Source organism: Schistocerca serialis, chromosome 7 (assembly GCF_023864345.2).
Source record: "Schistocerca serialis cubense isolate TAMUIC-IGC-003099 chromosome 7, iqSchSeri2.2, whole genome shotgun sequence".
Taxonomy (NCBI): domain Eukaryota; kingdom Metazoa; phylum Arthropoda; class Insecta; order Orthoptera; family Acrididae; genus Schistocerca; species Schistocerca serialis.
In genome coordinates, this window is record NC_064644.1 from 577,848,037 (window position 1) to 577,870,671 (window position 22,635).

The 22,635-nt window shown below is 41.6% G+C and overlaps 1 protein-coding gene across 1 annotated transcript in view; it reads right to left on the minus strand.

Annotated features, from left to right (window-relative positions):
• The window catches only part of LOC126412189 (AP-3 complex subunit beta-2), a 255,075-nt gene that overhangs the window by 175,690 nt on the left and 56,750 nt on the right, over window positions 1–22,635 (minus strand). Inside the window, exon 4 of the mRNA XM_050081668.1 lies at window positions 13,741–13,901. Coding sequence (XP_049937625.1) covers window positions 13,741–13,901 — 161 coding nt within the window. The remainder of the gene's footprint in view (window positions 1–13,740; window positions 13,902–22,635) is intronic.

A 22,635-nucleotide genomic window follows, 5' to 3' on the forward strand; every position in this document is an offset into this window, starting at 1 on the left:
ACGGTGGAAGTCAACATGCTAACCACTAGACCACTGACGCAGCATATCCTAAGGGAGTCAGTATAATAAATGACAAAAGGATCCAACCAAAGACTGCATTTATAAATCAAACTGGAACACACTCACTCTTTTAAATGGAGAATCAAAAAGTCAAAAAGCAGCCGAAATGGCTGTAGTTAGTGCCGGCCGCAGTGGCCGAGCGATTATAGGCACTACAGTCCGGAACCGCGCGACTGCTACAATCACAGGTTCGAATCCTGCCTCGGGCATGGATGTGTGTGATGTCCTTAGGTTAGTTGGGTTTAAGTAGTTCTAAGTTCTAGGGGACTGATGGTCTCCACTGTTAAGTCCCATAGTGCTCAGAGCCATTTGAACCATTTTGGCTGTAGTCACCACAATCAAAGAAAATGTGTGTTGAGGTAAAACCCAAAAACTAACTTACTAATCAAAGGAATATTGTGGTGACATATGCAATGCACCACCACCACCATTGCCACAGTATAAGTCCAAATGGACTGCACCTTGTTGACACCCCCACTGTTCCACAAACACCAGCACCAATGTCACGCACTGCCTACATCATTACCCTCATGATCATGGGAAACTGATTTAAGACAGACAGCAGTTTCAAAACATTCTTATTCTTGTGCTCATCTCATGGTAATGACTTACATTATAGCGACTTTCCATAGATGCAATGAATTGTGCTGTGCTCCATTGACTCTGATCTTGATTCTGGTATACAGATCAAATGGCTCTGAGCACTATGGGACTTAACTTCTGAGGTCATCAGTCCCCTAGAACTTAGAACTACTTAAACCTAACTAACCTAAGGACATCACACATATCCATGCCCGAGGCAGGTCTACAGATCTCTGAGTGCCAGTCTGCTACACGTCTCTACTTATTTTTCGAACTCTAATTGTATCTGTGGCTGTCAGAGTGTACTCAGTTTTTAGGATTCCCTCCCATATAGACTGGCTACTCGGGGACAGCGTATCTGCAGTGACAAAAATTCCCTTGTTCAGTACACTGAGGGTCTCACCAAGGCCTTCACAGACAGGCACTATCCCTCAGACCTAGTCTACAAACATTTTCCATCACAACCAAAATCCTACCACCACCCCCCAAAGAACCGGCGACAAAGGAGTGTCCCCACTGTCACCCAGTACCACCCCGACTGGAACAACTAAACCACATCCATTACCAGGACTTTGATTACCTATCATTGTACCCTGAAATAATGGGCATCCTACCTATGATACTTCCCACACCTCCAAAAGTGGTGTTCCGTCGCCCACCAAACCTAAACAAGATCCTAGTCCATCTCTATGCCACTCCCAATCCCAACTCCATGCCACACGATCACATCCCTGCAGAAGAGCAAGGTGCAAAACCTGCCCAATCCACCGACCCAGCACTACTTCTTCCAGGTCCATCACAGGTTTATCCTACCCCATCAGGAGAAAAGCCACCTGTGAAAGCAGCCATTTCAGTTATGAGTTCTGCTGCAATCATTGCGCAGTTTTGGTATGAGTACCAACCAGTTGTCCACCAGGGTGAACGGCCACTGCCAAACTGTGGTCAACAGCAAAGTAGACCACCCTGTGGCACAACATGCAGCGGAACATAACACACTTGATTTCAATGGCTGCTTCCTTCCCCCCACCACCAGATTTTCTGAACTATGCAGATGGCATTATCTTTACAACACAATCTGCGTTCCCCTAATTATCCCAGCCTCAACCTTCAATAACATAACGTCCCCAAACCCTCCACCCAACAGTTTCCAACCCTTCTGTCCTATAATCTCTTCCCCATTCTCGTCTCTTCCCCTCCCCCCCCCCCCCCCAAGCTTATTTGCATCCCCCTGTCTTTCTCTGCGCCTCTACTTTTTTGTTCCTTTTTCCCCCACATCCCTGCCTCACAACCTCCTGATGCTGCATCTGTTGGCAGGCCAGTCCCTGCACACTCCACCAGACAGCATTCTGTCTAAGTAGCAATCTGTCTTTTCCTACATTGTTAATAATAGTAATAATAATAATAATAATAATAATAATAATAATAATAATAATAAAACCCGTGGAGGCCCGGGTAAAGAATCGGCCTCCGGTATGTTCTGCCAGTCGTAAAAGGCGACGAAAAGAACAAACCACTAATAGGGCTAACCCCCCTTTTAGTGTGATTAGTTGGTTCAGGACAGAACTAAAGAAGCCTCGGACAAGCGCCGTCATGGTCGGGGACGACGCTTGAACCCTATGCCCGCCCACAATGGTAACGACACTGCTAGCCAACTGGAAAATGATTTAAATCCAAATAGAGGTGTTTTGCAGGATATGCTTCCTGCAACCACCCTAGAAGGAAAACAAAGACAGAGGATGAGATGGTCAGATGAAGTTAATCGACACCTCATGTTCTGTTATTACCAAGCAACAAACCTAGGAACCAACACAACTGGATACAGATCACAAGTATACACAACATTTATTACCAGATACCCAGAATTAAAATTTTTAACAGAACAACGATTAGCTGATCAGATCCGTGTAATAATAAAAAATAACAGGATACCCCAGTCAGAATTAGAAAACATCAAACAACAAGTACAACAAATACTGGAACAAAATAATGTGCAGTCAGAAGAAGAAGAAAATACAGTAATGGACTCAAACATCCCAGAGCAAAGAAACAAAGAACAACACGCACCAATTAAACAATCAGAGGAAAACGAAATCTTAAGACAGCCACCAGAACAAGCACAAATAGAACACGAAGTGACACAGATGTTAGATGTAGAAGAAAAATTTCAGCTGACATATATAGAATACAAAGACACAAATACAGACATTAGACCATTCTTGCATAGACCACCAAATAACCCACAAGTCAAAACAACAATAAAAACTATCAACACAATCATACACAACAAAATAAATGAAAACACAACTATGGAAGAGTTACAACTACTGGTTTATATAGGAGCACTCACTACACTAAATATACACACTAGGCAGAGATCTGAACCAACCAACGCACAGAAGAAACCCACAAAACCAGCATGGCAACACAGGCTACAGATCAAAATAGAAAAACTGAGAAAAGTCATCGGACAGCTAACACAATTTATAAGAAATGAAATCTCGGAAAAAAAACGAAAAAAGTTAGGTAAAATCTCACAACAAGAAGCGACAGAGCAATTAGACGAAAAGAAGCAGAAATTACAAGCATTAGCCAAACGACTTAGAAGATACAAAAAAAGTGAAAATAGAAGGAAACAAAACCAAACATTCAACACAAACCAAAAGAAATTTTACCAGACAATAGATAACACACACATTAAAATAAACAATCCACCAAACATAACAGACATGGAACACTTCTGGAGCAACATATGGTCAAACCCGGTACAACATAACAGGCATGCACGGTGGATACAAGCAGAAACAGACACATACAAGATGATACCACAAATGCCTGAAGTGACAATTTTGCAACATGAAGTCACCCAAGCAATTAATTCTACTCACAATTGGAAAGCCCCTGGAAATGATAAAATAGCAAATTTCTGGTTAAAGACGTTCACCTCAACACATTCACATCTAACTAAATTATTTAACAGTTACATTGCAGACCCATACACATTCCCTGATACACTTACACGTGGAATAACATATCTGAAACCTAAAGATCAAGCAGACACAGCGAACCCAGCTAAATATCGCCCCATAACATGCCTACCAACAATATACAAAATATTAACTTCAGTCATTAAACAGAAATTAATGACACATACAACACAGAACAAAATTATAAATGAAGAACAAAAAGGCTGTTGCAAAGGAGCACAAGGATGTAAAGAGCAACTGATAATAGATGCAGAGGTGACATATCAAGCTAAAACTAAACAAAGGTCGCTACACTACGCATACATTGATTACCAAAAAGCTTTTGATAGTGTACCCCACTCATGGTTACTACAAATATTGGAAATATACAAAGTAGATCCTAAATTGATACAGTTCCTAAACATAGTAATGAAAAATTGGAAAACCACACTTAATATCCAAACAAATTCAAATAATATCACATCACAGCCAATACAGATTAAGCGTGGAATATACCAAGGAGACTCATTAAGTCCTTTCTGGTTCTGCCTTGCTCTGAACCCACTATCCAACATGCTAAATAATACAAATTATGGATACAGTATTACTGGAACATACCCACACAAAATCACACATTTGCTATACATGGATGATCTAAAACTACTGGCAGCAACAACTCAACCAATTACTAAAGATAACAGAAGGATTCAGCAATGATATAAGTATGGCTTTTGGAACAGACAAATGTAAGAAAAATAGCATAGTCAAGGGAAAACATACTAAACAAGAAGATTACGTATTGGATAACCACAGTGACTGCATAGAAGCGATGGAAAAAACGGATGCCTATAAATATCTAGGATACAGACAAAAAATAGGAATAGATAATACAAATATCAAAGAAGAACTAAAAGAAAAATATAGACAAAGACTAACAAAAATACTGAAAACAGAATTGACAGCAAGAAACAAGACAAAAGCTATAAATACCTATGCCATACCAATATTGACCTACTCATTTGGAGTAGTGAAATGGAGTAACACAGACCTAGAAGCACTCAATACACTTACACGATCACAATGCCACAAATATAGAATACATCACATACATTCAGCAACAGAAAGATTCACATTAAGCAGAAAGGAAGGAGGAAGGGAATTTATCGACATAAAAAACCTACATTATGGACAGGTAGACAATTTAAGAAAATTCTTTCTAGAACGAGCAGAAACTAGCAAAATACACAAGGCAATCACTCATATAAATACATCGACTACACCACTGCAATTTCATAACCACTTCTACAACCCTTAGATCACATAACATCAACAGACATGAAGAAAGTAAATTGAAAAAAGAAAACACTACATGGCAAGCACCCGTATCATCTAAGACAGCCACACATCGATCAAGACGCATCCAACACATGGCTAAGAAAAGGCAATATAAACAGTGAGACAGAAGGATTCATGATTGCAATACAGGATCAAACAATAAACACCAGGTATTACAGCAAGCATATTATTAAAGATCCCAATACCACAACGGATAAATGCAGACTTTGTAAACAACAAATAGAAACAGTAGATCACATCACAAGCGGATGTACAATACTAGCAAATACAGAATACCCCAGAAGACATGACAATGTCGCAAAAATAATACATCAACAGCTTGCCTTACAACATAAACTTTTAAAACAACACGTTCCTACATACAAGTATACACCACAAAATGTACTGGAGAATGATGAATACAAATTATACTGGAACAGAACCATTATAACAGATAAAACAACGCCACATAACAAACCTGACATCATACTCACCAATAAAAAGAAGAAATTAACACAACTAATTGAAATATCCATACCCAATACAACAAATATACAAAAGAAAACAGGAGAAAAAATTGAAAAATACATCCAACTGGCTGAGGAAGTCAAAGACATGTGGCATCAGGATAAAGTTGACATCATACCAATTATACTATCAACTACAGGAGTCATACCACACAATATCCACCAGTACATCAATGCAATACAGCTACATCCAAACATATATATACAGCTACAGAAATCTGTAATTATTGATACATGTTCAATTACCCGAAAGTTCCTAAATGCAATATAACACATACCGTACAGTTAAAAGGAAGTGACGCTTGATCAAGGTCCGCGTCACTCCATTTTTAACCGGACTTAACGTCTGAGAAAGTGAAGATAATAATAATAATAATAATAATAATAATAATAATAACCAGACATAACGTCTGAGAAAGGAAAGAAATAATAATAATGTAACTTCTCAAACACTAACAGGCATATTCCCGGGACACGCAGTGAATAAACATAGTGGGACGTGATGACCATGCAACACGTAACCCCTAATGACAGACGTTGAGTGTTTGGTGTAGGTGGCCAACAGGTATGTCTCAGGATATCACTGGAAAGTCGTAGGTCCCACTGAGGCGCCTTCTGACCAGGCTCTCACTGATGGGCACATAAATTGGTCCAGAGTTCTGATGGAGTGAACTGCCGATGTGTTGGCTTGTGCAGCCCTATATAGCCATGATGTAGAGGAATCCAGTTCCTCACACGAAACGCAGCAGAGTAAATTGGTCGCTGGCAAGGAGGACCTCTGGTGGGACTTGTTCTGGTGTCTGTCATCCTTGTTGTGATCCATGCAATCCAGGGAGGCAATGCCTTGTACGTATGCAAATCTGTGATGCTTCCATGTCTGAGGGGTTCCCGATCCCGCAGGTGAACGGCAGGTACATGGCACCCTACTCACTTCATTTTGTATGTCAGGCCTAGTCTGAGGACTACTGAAGGGATTTTGATACTGTCTTGGAATTCCCGGGATCAATATCTTGCCAGCATCAATATTGGTAACAGGCAAAATTCTTGGTTCCCAGTACAGATGTACTACATACAAGACCAAACAATTAAGTTTGTATGGAACCCTCAGTGCGTGAGTCCTACTGGCACTTAGCCACTTACTTTTAAGCTTCTTGTGATACTACCAGTCGTGCTCAGACTCCTTTTGGAAATGCCCACTAGTACCTATTTTCCACTACACTGTGCCATGTTAAACAAGTCCTTTTTCTTAGCAGTACAATAAAAATATGCCGGGTTTAAATCATGCAGGTAAATTCTGTCAGGAAGCTAAATACAGAGTTCTAAGTGCTAAAACAGCATCAAATAAAACAAGAAGCTACTGCTGTTGAGAAATATTAGTTAAGCATCAGGAAACAGCATATGAAAAAGTCATTTGCAATGTGCTCTGCATGGCTCAAATACTTGATGGTAGACAAAAACATTCTTTACAGCTTTGAAACATAATATTTTTTTAAAAAAAAAGTACTAAAAAATCCCTACCCCCATGAACCATGGACCTTGCTGTTGGTGGGGAGGCTTGCATGCCTCAGCGATACAGATGGCCGTACCGTAGGTGCAACCACAACGGAGGGGTACCTGTTGAGAGGCCAGACAAACGTGTGGTTCCTGAAGAGAGGCAGCAGCCTTTTCAGTAGTTGCAGGGGCAACAGTCTGGATGATTGACTGATCTGGCCTTTTAACACTAACCAAAACGGCCTTGCTGTGCTGGTACTGTGAATGGCTGAAAGCAAGGGGAAACTACAGCTGTAATTTTTCCCAAGGGCATGCAGCTTTACTGTATGGTTAAATGATGATGGCGTCCTCTTGGGTAAAATATTCCGGAGGTAAAATAGTTCCCCATTCGGATCTCCAGGTGGGGACTACTCAAGAGGATGTCGTTATCAGGAGAAAGAAAACTGGCGTTCTACGGATCGGAGTGTGGAATGTCAGATCCCTTAATCGGGCAGGTAGGTTAGAAAATTTAAAAAGGGAAATGGATAGGTTAAAGTTAGATATAGTGGGAATTAGTGACGTTTGGTGGCAGGAGGAACAAGACTTTTGGTCAGGTGAATACAGGGTTATAAATACAAAATCAAATAGGGGTAATGCACGAGTAGGTTTAATAATGAATAAAAAAAATAGGACTGCAGGTAAGCTACTACCAACAGCATAGTGAACGCATTATTGTGGCCAAGATAGACACAAAGCCCATGCCTACTACAGTAGTACAAGTTTATATGCCAACTAGCTCTGCAGATGATGATGAAATTGATGAAATGTATGATGAGATAAAAGAAATTATTAAGGTAGTGAAGGGAGACGAAAATTTAATAGTCATGGGTGACTGGAATTCGAGAGTAGTAAAAGGGAGAGAAGGAAACATAGTGGGTGAATATGGATTGGGGGAGAAAAATGAAAGAGGAAGCCGTCTGGAAGAATTTTGCACAGAGCATAACTTAATCATAGCTAACACTTGGTTCAAGAATCATAAACGAAGGTTGTACACATGGAAGAATCCTGGAGATACTAGAAGTTATCAGATAGATTATATAATGGTAAGACAGATTTAGGAACCAGGTTTTAAATTGTAAGACATTTCCAGGTGCAGATGTGGACTCTGACCAGAATCTATTGGTTATGAACTGTAGATTAAAACTGAAGAAACTGCAAAAAGGTGGGAATTTAAGGAGATGGGACCTGGATAAACTGACTAAACCAGAGGTTGTACAGAGTTTCAGGGAGAGCATAAGGGAACAAATGACAGGACTGGGGGAAAGAAATACAGTAGAAGAAGATTGGGTAGCTCTGAGGGATGAAGTAGTGAAGGCAGCAGAGGATCAAGTAGGTAGAAAGACGAGGGCTAGTAGAAATCCTTGGCTAACAGAAGACATACTGAATTTAATCGATGAAACGAGAAAATATAAAAACGCAATAAATGAAGCAGGCAAAAGGGAATACAAACGTCTCAAAAATGAGATCGACAGGAATTGCAAAATGGCTAAGCAGGGATGGCTAGAGGACAAATGTAAGGATGTAGAGGCTTATCTCACTAGGGGTAAGATAGATACTGCCTACAGGAAAATTAAAGAGACCTTTGGAGAAAAGAGAGCCACTTGTATGAATATCAAGGGCTCACATGGAAACACAGTTCTAAGCAAAGAAGGGAAAGCAGAAAGGTGGAAGGAGTATATAGAGGGTCTATACAAGGGCGATGTACTTGAGGACAATATTATGGAAATGGAAGAGGATGTACATGAAGATGAAATGGGAGATACGATACTGCGTGAAGAGAGTGACAGAGCACTGAAAGACCTGAGTCGAAACAAGTCCGGGAGTAGACAACATTCTATTGGAACTACTGACAGCCTTGGGAGAGCCAGTCCTGACAAAACTCTACCATCTGGTGAGCAAGATGTATGAGACAGGCGAAATACCCTCAGACTTCAAGAAGAATAATATAATTCCAATCCCAAAGAAAGCAGGTGTGAAAATTACCGAACTATCAGTTTAATAAGTCACAGCTGCAAAATACTAATGCGAATTCTTTACAGACAAATGGAAAAACTGGTAGAAGCTGACCTCGGAGAAGATCAGTTTGGATTCCGCAAAAATATTGGAACACGTGAGGCAATACTGACCCTACGACTTATCTTAGAAAATAGATTAAGGTAAGGCAAACCTACATTTCTAGCATTTGTAGACTTAGAGAAGGCTTTTGACAATGTTGACTGGAATACTCTCTTTCAAATTCTAAAGGTGGCAGGGGTAAAATACAGGGAGCGGAAGGCTATTTACAATTTGTGCAGAAACCAGATGGCAGTTACAAGAGTCAAGGGACAGGAAAGAAGCAGTGGTTGGGAAGGGAGTGAGACAGGGTTGTAGCCTGTCCCTGATGTTATTCAATCTGTATATTGAGAAAGCAGTAAAGGAAACAAAAGAAAAATTCGGTGTAGGTATTAAAGTCCATGGAGAAGAAATAAAAATGTTGAGGTTCGCTGATGACATTGTAATTCTGTCAGAGACAGCAAAGGACTTGGAAGAGCAGTTGAACGGAATGGACAGTGTCTTGAAAGGAGGATATAAGATGAACATCAACAAAAGCAAAACGAGGATAATGGAATGTAGTCGAATTAACTCAGGTGATGCTGAGGGAATTAGATTAGGAAATGAGACACTTAAAGTAGTAAAGGAGTTTTGCTATTTGGAGAGCAAAATAACTGGTGATGGTCGAAGAAGAGAGGATATAAAATGTAGGCTGGCAATGGCAAGGAAAGCGTTTCTGAAGAAGAGAAATTTGTTAACATCGAGTATAGATTTAAGTGTCAGGAAGTCATTTCTGAAAGTATCTGTATGGAGTGTAGCCATGTATGGAAGTGAAACATAGACGATAAATAGTTTGGACAAGAAGAGAATAGAAGCTTTCAAAATGTGGTGCAACAGAAGAATGCTGACGATTAGATGGGTAGATCACAAAACTAATGAGGAGGTATTGAATAGAACTGGGGAGAAGAGGAGTTTGTGGCACAACTTGATAAGAAGAAGGGACTGGTTGGTAAGACACGTTCTGAGGCATCAAGGGATCACAAATTTAGCATTGGAGGGCAGCGTGGAGGGTAAAAATCGTAGAGGGAGACCAAGAGATGAATACACTAAGCAGATTCAGAAGGATGTAGGTTGCAGTAAGTACTGGGAGATGATGAAGCTTGCACAGGATAGAGTAGTATGGAGAGCTGCATCAAACCAGTCTCAGGACCGAAGACAACAACAACAACAACAACAACAAACTAAAAAATCTCCTGAAGGGACAGGGTGATGCAATGCAGTCTTCAAATACAATAAGACTCAAGAAACAAACATTGAGGAAGACAATCAAGGAAGCAAGGAAATGATCACTCTGAGCATGCATAGAGACAGTTCTTTCATTATAAGCAGCATGAGATGAAAAATGCCAGGGTAAACGCTTGACTAAGACAACAGCTTCAGTACATTATGACAATAATATTATGAAAACGATGGTTGCTACTCACCATATAGAGGAGATGCCAAGTCACAGATAGACAGAAAAAACACTGCCAGAAAGTGAGCTTTCAGCCAACAAGGCCTTTGTCGGAAATGGGAAATGGAAAACACACACACACACACACACACACATTTGCGCAGACACATGCGCACTTGGAAATGCAACTCTCACACACATGACCACAGTCTATGGCAGCTAAAGCCACATTATGAACAGCAGTACATGATGGGAGAGGCAACCACGCTGGGTAAGGAGGAGGCTGGGGTGGAGAGAGGGAGGGATAGCAGGATATGGGTGGGGGGCAGTAAACTGCTACTTGTGGAAGCATGCAGGAACAAGGTGGAGTGAGAGTAGGACAGGTAGGTGCAATTGTGAAATTAGATGGAGGGCAGAGAAAAGGGGCAGGTAGCAGAAAAGGAGAGAAGTACAAAGACTGGATGTGTGGGTGGAATAGAGGGCCATGTGGAGCTGGAATGGGAACAGGGAATGGGCTATATGGTTAAGGACAATGACTAACGAAGGTTGAGGCCAGGTGGGTTACAGGAACATAGGATATATTGCCGCAAGAGTTCCACCTGTGCACTTCAGAAAAGCTGGTGTTGGTGGGTGACATCCAGTGGATCCTCCCCATCAAGCTGTGAAACAGTCCTTGAAATGAAGAACATTGTGTCGGGCGGCATGCTCAGCAACAGGGTAGTCCAGTTGTTTCTTGGTCACAGTTTGTCAAACTGTGGTTATTCATTCAGACAGCCAGCTTGTTGGTTGTCATGCCCACCTAGAACGCAGCACAATGGTTGCAGCTTACATTGTAAATCACATGACTGGTTTCACAGGTAACCCTGCCTTTGATGTGATAGGTCATGTTTGTGACCGGACTGGAGTAGGTGGTGGTGGGAGTATGTATGAGACGGGTCTTACACCTTGGTATACTACAGGGATATGAGCCATGAGGCAAGGGGTTGGGAGCACGAGTTGTGTCTGGATGGACGAGGATATTGTGTAGGTTCGATGGGCAGCGGAATACCTCTGTGGGATGGGTTGGAAGGATAGCGGGCAGTACATTCCTCATTTCAGGGCACAAGGAGAGGTAGTCAAAACCCTGGCAGACAACATAATTCAGTTGCTTCAGTCCTGGATGGTACTGCATCACAAGAGGATTACTCGCTATTCTTTGGTCAGATGGTGCTATTTTGGGATGTGGCAGGTGACTATAAAGATAAGGCACAGGAAATCTGTTTTTGTACAAGGATTGGAGGTAATTACAGTCTGTGATGGCCTCAGTGAGACCCTCAGTATACTTCGAGACGAACGGCTCGTCATTACAGATGTGATGGCTGTCGCATCTGTAGTGATAAGCAATCCCTCTCGAAATATACAGAGGGTCTCACTGAGCGCCTCACAGACTGTAATTACCCTACAAACCTTGTACAAAAACAGATCTCCCAGGCCTTATCATTCCAAATACCCACCACTTCCCAAAGTTCCACTGCCCAGCCAGAAAGGAGCATTCTCCTCATGGCTCAATACAACCCAGGACTAGCAGCTGAATTACATTCTCCACGAGGGTTCCGACTACATCTCATCATGCTCTGAAATGAGAAATGTCCTTCCCACCCCTCTCTCAGTGTTATTCCACTGCCCACTGGACCTACACAATATGCTTGTCCATCCCGACACAACCCCTGTTCCCAACCCCTTGCCTCATGGCTCATATCCCAGTAACAGACCTAGAAGCAAGACCTGTCTCATACATCCTCCCACCACCACCTTCTCCAATTCAGTCACAAATATCACCTATCCCATCCCAGTTTGACACACTGTGGCCACGAAAAACTGGACCACCCTGTAGCTGAGCATGCCACTCAACATGACGTTCTTCATTTCAATGAGTGCTTCACAGTGTGTGCCATCTCGATCCTCCACACCAAGACCAGTTTTTCTGAATTGCACAGGTGGGGACTCTCCCTGCAATATACCCTAAGTTCCTGTAACTCTCCTGGCCTCAACTTTCATTAGTCATTGTCCTTAACCATCTAGCCCATTCCCTGTTCCCATTCCAGTATCACACGGTCCTCTGTTCCAGCACCACATGGCCCTCTATTCCACCGACACATCCAGTCTTTTTACTTCCCTCCTTTTCCACTACCTGCCCCTTTCCCCTGCCCTCCATCTAACCTCACAACTGCACCTAGCTGCCCCACCCTCTCTCCACATCGTCTCTGCTCACTCCCACAAGCAGCAGTTTACCATCCCTCACTCCTACCCTGATATCCCTCCCCCACCCCAGCCTCCTCTTTCCTTCCAACCACCACCACCACCACCACCACCACCACCTGGTTGCCTTTTGCATCATACACTGCTGCTTGCAGTCTGGCTTCAGCTGCCAAAGATCGTGGTCATGTATGTGTGAAGTGCAGTGCATTTGTGTGTGTGTGTGTATGTGTGTGTGTGTGTGTGTGTGTGTGTGCGTGCGCACGCTCTCGCGCATGTTCATGTCTGGTATAGTTTCAGCAAAGGCCTTGTTGGCCAAAATCTCGCTTTCCGAAAGTCTTTTCGTTGTGCTTATCTGTGACAGCATCTTCATTATATGAAACTTTTCGTAACATTGTTACAGTCCATCCTGGAGTTTCCACTGTGGTATACTATGATAACTGAGAACTACTACTCCCTCACAGAAACCATGTATTGAACAAGAAAATCTACTTTTATGTAGTTACAGTCAGAAATTAGCCATAATTACAATACAGGTCGTTACACAATACTTTTTCGAAGCAAACTTAAAAAAGCTAGGTTGCTGAAAAAATCTGCAGCAACATTGTTTCTTCTCCTTCTGCAACTTAGGTAGTATCATATTCCAATGCCCTGACATATTAACTCACTGATTCTTCAATATGTCCTTCCAGGTTGCATTTCTCTTTGTCAATATTATTCATTGTTCTCATGTCTACATTATTTTCCCCCTTATTCTAATGATGCACAAACAGTTCTTACAAATACTAACAGGGATGGTAGTAAAACACACACACACACACACACACACACACACACTACCGCAAAAGCAGCAGCATTCATTCTTCAGTATGGGTGAATAGTATGGTTTTAGCACACCTGTGATTATTAAAAAATGAAATGCAAAGTGAAGACAGAAGTCTAGTATTATGCATGCATTAGACACAGTTTCATATGCAAATGTTAACTGCAGACTATTATTTACCAGTTCTTAATTTTAATTTACCTGTACAGTTTGGGAATGGCATGAGCTGCAGTCTTTCTTACATATGGAGACATATCTGAAGCAGAGTCCTTTATTGCCAACATAACAATTGGTACAATCATTGGCACTCTAATGCTTGACAACACTCTCAGTGCACTGGCCCGTATCAGCTGGTTTGGATCCTACAACAGAAACTGTATTGATTTTCTGAAAATATTGAAGGAAATGTGCTATGTGGGAAAATCAAAGATCCCCAATTAAACTGGATGTGAAACTGTGGTTTTCTGAATGTGTTGGCTACAGATGCTCTCATTTCATTTTTTGCCTAAATATGACGTGTGCCGGAAGATTGTAAAAGAATTCTGTGTCATTGTTGCGTGTCACATATTTCTAGAGAAGAAGAAACTACCATTATTCTGAAACAAGTGCAAACATGGTGACAGCTCTGCTTAATTATTTCATACCGAGGACGATATGTGCGTTAATAAGCTGCTTAGTAAAATAGTCTTCCTTTATTTTCACTCATGCTTTACTTATTCATATCATTTCATATAAAGCACTTCCAAGAGATGTAGTAGAAGTCAATAACCTCGATACTTTTTGTTGCTAGTTGTTGGAGTCTTCAGTTCGAAGTCTGATTTGATGCCGCTCTTCACAACAATTTATCTTGTGCAAGTACACTACTGGCCATTAAAATTGCTACACCAAGAAGAAATGCAGATGATAAACGGGTATTCATTGGACAAGTATATTATACTAGAACTGACATGTGATTACATTTTCACGCAATTTGGGTGCATAAATCCTGAGAAATCAGTACCCAGAACAACCACCTCTGGCCCTAATAACAGCCTTGATACACCTGGGCATTGAGTCAAACAGAGCTTGGATGGCGCGTACAGGTACAGCTGCCCATGCAGCTTCAACACGATACCACAGTTCATCGAGAGTAGTGACTAGCGTATTGTGATGAGCCAGTTGCTCGGCCACCATTGACCAGATGTTTTCAATTGGTGAGAGATCTGCAGAATGTGCTGGCCAGGGCAGCAGTCGAACATTTTCTGTATCCAGAAAGGCCCGTACAGGACCTGCAACATGCGGTCATGCATTATCCTGCTGAAATGTAGGGTTTCACAGGGATCTAATGAAGGGTGGAGCCACAGGTCTTAACAAATCTGAAATGTAACGTCCACTGTTCAAAGTGCCGTCAATGCAAACAAGAGGTGACTGAGACGTGTAATCAATGGCACCCCATACCATCATGCCGGGTGATGTGCCAGTATGGCGATGACGAATACACACTTCCAATGTGCGCTCACCGTCATGTCGCCAAACACGGATGCGACCATCATGTTGCTGTAAACAGAACCTGGATTCATCTGAAAAAATGACGTTTTTCCATTCGTGCACCCAAGTTCGTCATTGAGTACACTATCGCAGGTGCTCCTGTCTGTGATGTAGCATGAAGGGTAACCGCAGCCATGGTCTCCGAGCTGATAGTCCATGCTGCTGCAAACGTCGTCGAACTGTTCTTGCAGATGGTTGTTGTCTTCCAAATGGCCCCATCTGTTGGCTCAGGGATCGAGACATGGCTGCACAATCCGTTACAGCCATGTGGATAAGATGCCTGTCATCTTGACTGACAGTGATACGAGGCCGTTGGGATCCAGCACGGTGTTCCGTATTACCCTCCTGAACCCACCGATTCCATATTCTGCTAACAGTAATTGGATCTCTCTCTCGACCAACGCAAGCAGCAATGTCGTGATATGATAAACCACAATCGCGATAGGCTACAATCCAACCTTTATCAAAGTCGGAAACTTGATGGTACGCATTTCTCCTCCTTACATGAGGCATCACAACAATGTTTCACCAGGCAACGCCGGTCAACTGCTGTTTGTGTATGAGAAATCGGTTGGAAACTTTCCTCATATCAGCACGTTGTAGGTATCGCCACCGGGACCAACCTTGTGTGAATGCTCTGAAAAGCTAATCATTTGCATATCACAGCATCTTCTTCCTGTCAGTTAAATTTCATGTCTGTAGAACGTCATCTTCATGGTGTAGCAATTATAATGGCCAGTATTGTATAGAATAATGAAGTTAAAACATACTCAGCGAAAGGCATAAAAGGCGAAACCAAATGTGGAAAAAAAAAAAAAAAAAGAGCAGCCTTTCCATGGGGGAGTGTTCATAAGATTCCAGATTGAGACAACATGAAGAGAGATCCCAACCACAACCATCCTGCCCCTGCTCCAGGAGTAAAGAAAAAATCTTATATCTGGAAATAAAAACCACTTTCCCAGAGGAAACTGAGGACCAGTTCAACCATCTGTGAATCATCTGCTAACATTAAAATTAAGGAATCTGCAAGACTATATGTAGCACAAAGGGCTAGAAGAAAGGGACATTCCACCAATATCTGGGATACCGTCAGTCTGGCTCCACAACCACACTGATATGACCAACGCATAGACGGCATAAAACAGTGGAATTCTTCTGAGAGGAGCGTAAGGAAGAATGCCAAACTGCAATTGCCTCCTTGATTCTGCAGAATTTATTATTGTGAGCAGTAGCGCACCAGATGTCATTCACTTTGCAAAGAGAGATTTGAAAGAGATCCGCATATCCGCAGCTGCAATCATGAAAGGAAATGGGGGGGGGGGGGGGGGGGGCGGCACGTATCTGGTCCTCTAGCCAAACAGTCAGCCATTTCATTCCCTGGGATGCCCATGTGACTTGGGACCCAGAGAAAGACAACTGAGCAGGCGGCATGGCCAAGGGAAGAGTAAAGGTCATGGATAGCAGAGACCAAAGGGTTATGAGAGTAGCATCAATCGATAGCCTGCAGGCTGCTCACTGAGTCAGTACAAATTGAAACACTGGTGAGGGGGCCTGAGAAACAAAATGGAGGGCTCTGTCACTAAATGGTGTTCTAACCCAGTAGGAGACATGAAAACGTATCCCAGCTTATCTACTGTCTTAGAACCATCAGTGTAGAATATGGTGGCACCCTGAAACTTTGCAACGATGGAATGTACAAGACACCACAGAACCACAGGGGCGACAGAGGCCTTAGGACCCTGGGATAGGCCAAGACCTATCCGATGGTCTAGGCACCATCCAAGGGAGGGTGTGGGAGAAAATATATAGGGTGCATTCCAGGGAGTGGAGATGGAGATCAAGGTAAAGGGAAGTGAGAGGAATTCCAACTGGCAATCCCACACGTTGGCGGGGAATTGGCAAGTAGCGATTGCGTAAGCAACCAGGAGATGGCTCCATCGTATTTGTAGAGGGAGAGTCCCTGCTTCTGCAAGGAAACTGTCAATGGGACTAGTGTGAAATGCACCAATAGGCAGATAATGGTGAAAAGGGTCAAGTATTTGCAGAGTGGAAGCATGGAGAGCTGCATCTAACCAGTCTCAGGACTGAAGACCACAACAACAACAAGTGGCAAGTGAATCAAATTACTTTGAGGAGGCCTGCTTTCTGTTTTGTTCATTGTTGTGCTTTCATTCACTGTTGCAAAATGGTCAAGAAAAAAAGAGCAGTTTGGGACTTCTTTAATATTAAAGGAAAAGGTGTTGTTTGTAAGTATTGTACTCAAGAATACAAGCAAGGTAATTCAGTTAAAATGGAAAAGCACATAAAAATGTATCAAATGCCCTGAAGGATTGAAACAATTTCTCACTGTCAGTAAACCAATACCTATACCATCAAGCCACAAAGGATATCAATCAGCCACTGGCAGTGGATGCACATTCAAATGTAGGCAAAACTACCCAAGGCCAAGCTTTTTTAACCTCGGCTGGTTTAAGCTCAGCTACATCTCCTTTCAAGTCATCAACACCACCTCCAGTAAAGCCTTGGTCAAGTCCCCTATCTGAACACTCTTCTAGTTCGGGATCTGCAACTACACCAATTTACAGCCCAGGTTCATCAAGAGGAATAACTGCATTTTTGGATCACATGGATAACCAGACAAATGTAAGATTAAATCATTTAAAGCCTACTATTCTCTGATATGAGAATGGGTGGTTTATAGTAGTCGTTTTTGTAGTCTATTATATTGTAGGCCTAAATTGTTTTTGTGATTTTAAACAGTAAGAATGTTGTATGTATTCCATTGTATTAAGAAGGCAAATTACAAACAAACAGCCAAACTGGAAACTCTAGTGATTTTCCTTAATCCTATCAAAGAGATATATTAGCCTCTTCTAGCCTAATTATTTCCCACCATTTAAATACGACAAAAACAAAAGTAGGTTAGTTATAGTTTGTAAAACAAAAGTTTGTTAACAAAAGCAGGTTAGTTTTTCTGACTGATCCCTCATGCTAACGGAATATGGCTTAACTTCTTTGACAAATAACTAATCTCGCCTTTAGGAGTAGTAGGTCTAGGTTGCAACTGCTCCTTCGAAACTCAAAACAGTTTACAATGTAGTGTGTCTCCTTTAGAATAGAAATATTTTAATTCTGTACACTGTGCGTGTAGCTGTCATATATCGATTATTTTTTTAACACTTTGGCGACCAAGCCCAAGTGTAGATCGGGCCACGGCACTGAGCTCAATGGACCACGCCTGAGTCCAGCTCAGGCTGCAATGTTTAATGTCCTACAAGCCTCGTGTCGCTCGAAAACAACTCGTTTCGTGTGAGAACATTGTATAGACGTCTGGCTGGCTGTCCCTTGTATGTGCTGCCCTCTGTTGTCAGGTTCTAGAATTACTTAGAAAGAAACAGTAGCGAACTCTGGCGCCTGACTGAGCCTTTGTGTGCCCGCATTGTCATGTTCACATGCAGTTTAGTTCAGTTTTATTGCTGTCTGTGATCCTGCTATAATGTTTCTTGAGTGATCAAGAAATTTTAGAGGCACTGGAAGAAGAAATATCTGAGTGGGAACAGTCTGAAGAAGATTCAAATTCAGGTAAGCTACAGACTGATATAAATTTGTTGTTTCTAGTACTATTGCTTCAGTTACTGGCAGTGCAATCAGAATAAGTTAAATTTTACTTGTCTTCATCTTGCATTTTTTTTTTTTTTTTTACAGACAAATCTGATGACGAATACACTGAATTTTGAACAACTTCCAAGAGACAATGTTCTTCTGCTATAACACAGACTTCTGCTCCACTACAGAAGAGGCAGCAGTCTTTGCAAACGAAATCAACAGATACTGATTTAGGTTGGAGATTCGAGGACCTACAGACTCCTTTGCCACAGTTCTCCGACATAACTGGAGTAAGAGCTGCAGTTGAGGAAAGATTCACTCCACTTGACGTGTTGTCTACTTTCTTTCCACATTCTATGATGAAGCACACAAAATCAGAAACGAACAGGTACCGTATTTACTCGAATCTAAGCCGCACTTTTTTCCGGTTTTTGTAATCCAAAAAACCGCCTGCGGCTTAGAATCGGGTGCAAAGCAAGCGGAAGTTCTTAAAAATGTCGGTGGGTGCCGCCACAACTTAGTTCTGCCGTCGAATATATGTAGCGCTACACAGGCATGCTTTGTAGGCACAAAGATAAATACTGGCGCCAAAACCTCTGCGTCAGTAAATAATTTTTTTTAAAAAAAAGGTGGAAGACAAGCTTTTTTTCTCCGCGCAGAGTTTCGACCACTGCATTTTCATACATTATCCAACGAAGTAAATACAAATTCCGTGTTGTTCATCTTCGAATGTAGCAGCATTTCAATGTACTACGAACACCTGGCAAGAATGTTTAGAATGTTTGTCAATATGGCCAACTCTACGTTCTGAATTTTTTCCTATCTGTGAGAAGAGATGTTTGCTAATAGGATCTTTTATAAATTGTGAATCACATGCAGTATTCTCGTCACCATAAGAATAATACGAATATAAACATTTTGCCATGAATTGTTTCGTGTTTGCTGCTATCTCATTTAAATCCTGTCTGCGTAATAAACCACAAAACTAGAGTGAGACAACAGCAAATGCGGAAGAATATACATATCATGTCATGTTTATATTCGTATTATTCTTATGCTAAACAGTGATACAGTCAGAAATGAAGCGAGGCAATTGACTAGATTTTTAAATCTAAGATGACTCTAATTTCTGTGCAGAATGTATTGTATTAAAGAGGCGCCTGCAAAGATTTTCAAACGGAGAAAAATTTTTGCTAAACTCTCGTTCAGAACATCATCTATCATACGCAGTCTATTATTTGGTTCTTGTTGATCATTATCAAAGACAGCAGCAGTGTACGTAACAACAAGTAGCAGTCTCTTGCCATTGTTTCGCTAATGAGACGATTCCCCTCTCTCTCTCTTTTTTATTTGTAAGCTGCGGTAGCGCGCACAAAAGCAAGCCATGCCGCGATCGGCGACAGGCCGTAAACACGCAGTATCAGAGTACGACAAACAATGCATGACACAGTACAGTAATGCATTTTCAGCGTAGAGTGACGTAAACGCCTATAACAAAGAAAACGGCACTTATCAGATCAAAGAAAAATAAGCAATCAATTCAAACCAGATGAAGCACGTGAAAAAGGAAGGGTACCCGTATAAATATGGACGGAGCGCCTGACGCATAGCAATGGCTACCTGGTAAAGCTTAATTGCTAAGCTTACGACTCGAACCAAACTACTGTAGCTGTATCGTCATTCATTCGACCTAAATTGTCTCATATTACAGTGGACCAACTTTGTTTCGATTTGGAGATGCGGCCTAAAACTTTTCTCTACCCTTGAATTTCGAGTCTCAAATTTCAGGTGCGGCTTAGATTCGGGAAATTTTTTTCCTTGATTTCGAGTCTCATTTTTCAGGTGCGGCTTAGATTCGAGTGCAGCTTAGACTCGAGTAAATACGGTATGCAAAGTGTGTTTATGATGAACAAAGTGTGTTTATGATAAACTGAAGGCAGGCTCCAAACTAAAGCCACACAGTGTTTGGCATTCATGGGTTGGAGTGAAGCTTCACGAAATGTATTTGTTTTTCGCTATAATTATTCATCTGTGCCTCATGAAGATACCAAAATTGGCAGACTACTGGTCTGTCAATAGTTTTATTTCAACCCCTTTCCCAGGATCTACAATGAGCAGAAATAGGTTCAAGGCCATACTTGCAAATTTACATTTGAATGACAATTCTACCTAAATTCCCAGAGATCAACCACATCATGACGCTATGCACAAAATCAGACCTTTTCTCAATCATCTGTGAAGGCCCGTCCACACGCAACGATCTGTCTGCGCACATCACATCTGGACAGAAGATCTGCACCAACGTGAGGTGTGTGCAAACCTGGAAGTTGGAGTTAAGAGGTTTGAGCGAAACCTCTCAAATCTGTGGGTTCAAACCACATCTGCGCAGACGAGTTGGAGCGTGTGGACAGGAGATCGCCGCAAATCTGGCGCGAAAGAGCTGTTTGCTCAGTCTAGTGTTTGTGCACACAGGGCATTAAAATGGCTGATAACTCGTCAGTGTTCTCGAGAGTTTGTTAGTGAATTCATTGAAATATGTAGAAACCACCCATGTTTGTGGAAGATTAAAATAAAGAATATAGTGACCGAGACAAAAAGACAGCACCATACAATGCTCTGATTGAAAAATTGCGTGCAGTTGACGCCTCGGCAAACAGAGAAACAGTAATAAAAAAAAAAAAAAATCGTTGCGAACTGTTTACCGAAAAGAGTTATCCAAAGTTCAGAAATCTAGAAGATCTGGTGTAGGAGTAGATCAAGTATACCAGCCAACGTTATAGTATTTTTATCTGCTTGGCTTTCTTCAGGTTCGCCCTGCAAATCTCGCAGTAAATTTACGTGAGAAAACTGCTTTCGCTTTAGCAGCCACTGTCTACACCATTTTGACCGCTTTCTCTGTTTCCTGCTGTTGCTCTGAATGTTTTTTTGCAACACAAGTTGCGAACACAGACCACAACAGAACTTCCTCCATTTCTATATTTCAGAATAACTGAATTAAATTTTTGACGTTTACGGGGAGCGTAGTCGCTCGCCACTGATTTCTTTTCTACTCCGACAGATGGCGGGCGAGTACTAGATTGGAGTTTGTGTCGTGTGAACACACCACATTTGCAGCGATCTTTTGCATGTACAGACATCTGCGCCCTTGTCTGCGCAGACAGATCGTTGCGTGTGGACCGGGCTTTACGAGAATGTAAGAAATCATTTTATCCCTATGAAAACCTCACCACTGGTGGAAGCATGTGTGGATTTCGGGGATGAGTGGTCTTTCGCGTCTACATAAAAAATAAACCAGACAAGTAAGAAATTAAAATGTTTATTGTTTGTGATTTAAAGACTGGTTACATTTTGGGATTCGAAGTATACACGGGTACACTGTTTATATGGGATTTTACAGTTCGCCAGCAGTTTTTGATTTTTTAGAGCAAAATAAAACTAAAGCTATAGGCACATCTATGGCTAATCGAAAGGGACTACCAAAAGAAAATGTTTTAAAGAAACTCAGAAGGAATCAGTCGGTGTCAATGAGGAGAAACCATCCGATTTGTTTCAAGTGGAAGGAAATTGAGGGATGTCTTATATCTTTCCTCTAAACACAAAATGAGAACCTCTAACATTTCTGTTCACACAATGGATGGTGTCAAGATCACGTCAGAACTGGATGCTATTCTTGATTATAATACAAACAAAATAGAGATTGATAAAATTGATCAGATGATCTCCTATTACCCTTTCAAGAGGGAACAAATGAAGTGGTGGAAAAAACTATTTTTTCACTTGTTCATAATGGCTGTAACAAATGCTTATGTTCTGTATCGTGAGACTACAAACCCTAATGAGAAGAAAAACTGTCATTTTTCCACCTTTTTGTGTCACATTGGTGAAGGACTATTCCAGAAAGGCTCAACTGTGGCTCAAGAAACTGTCTCTAGTGCAACCATCAGCAATAAGTTTGTAGAACAA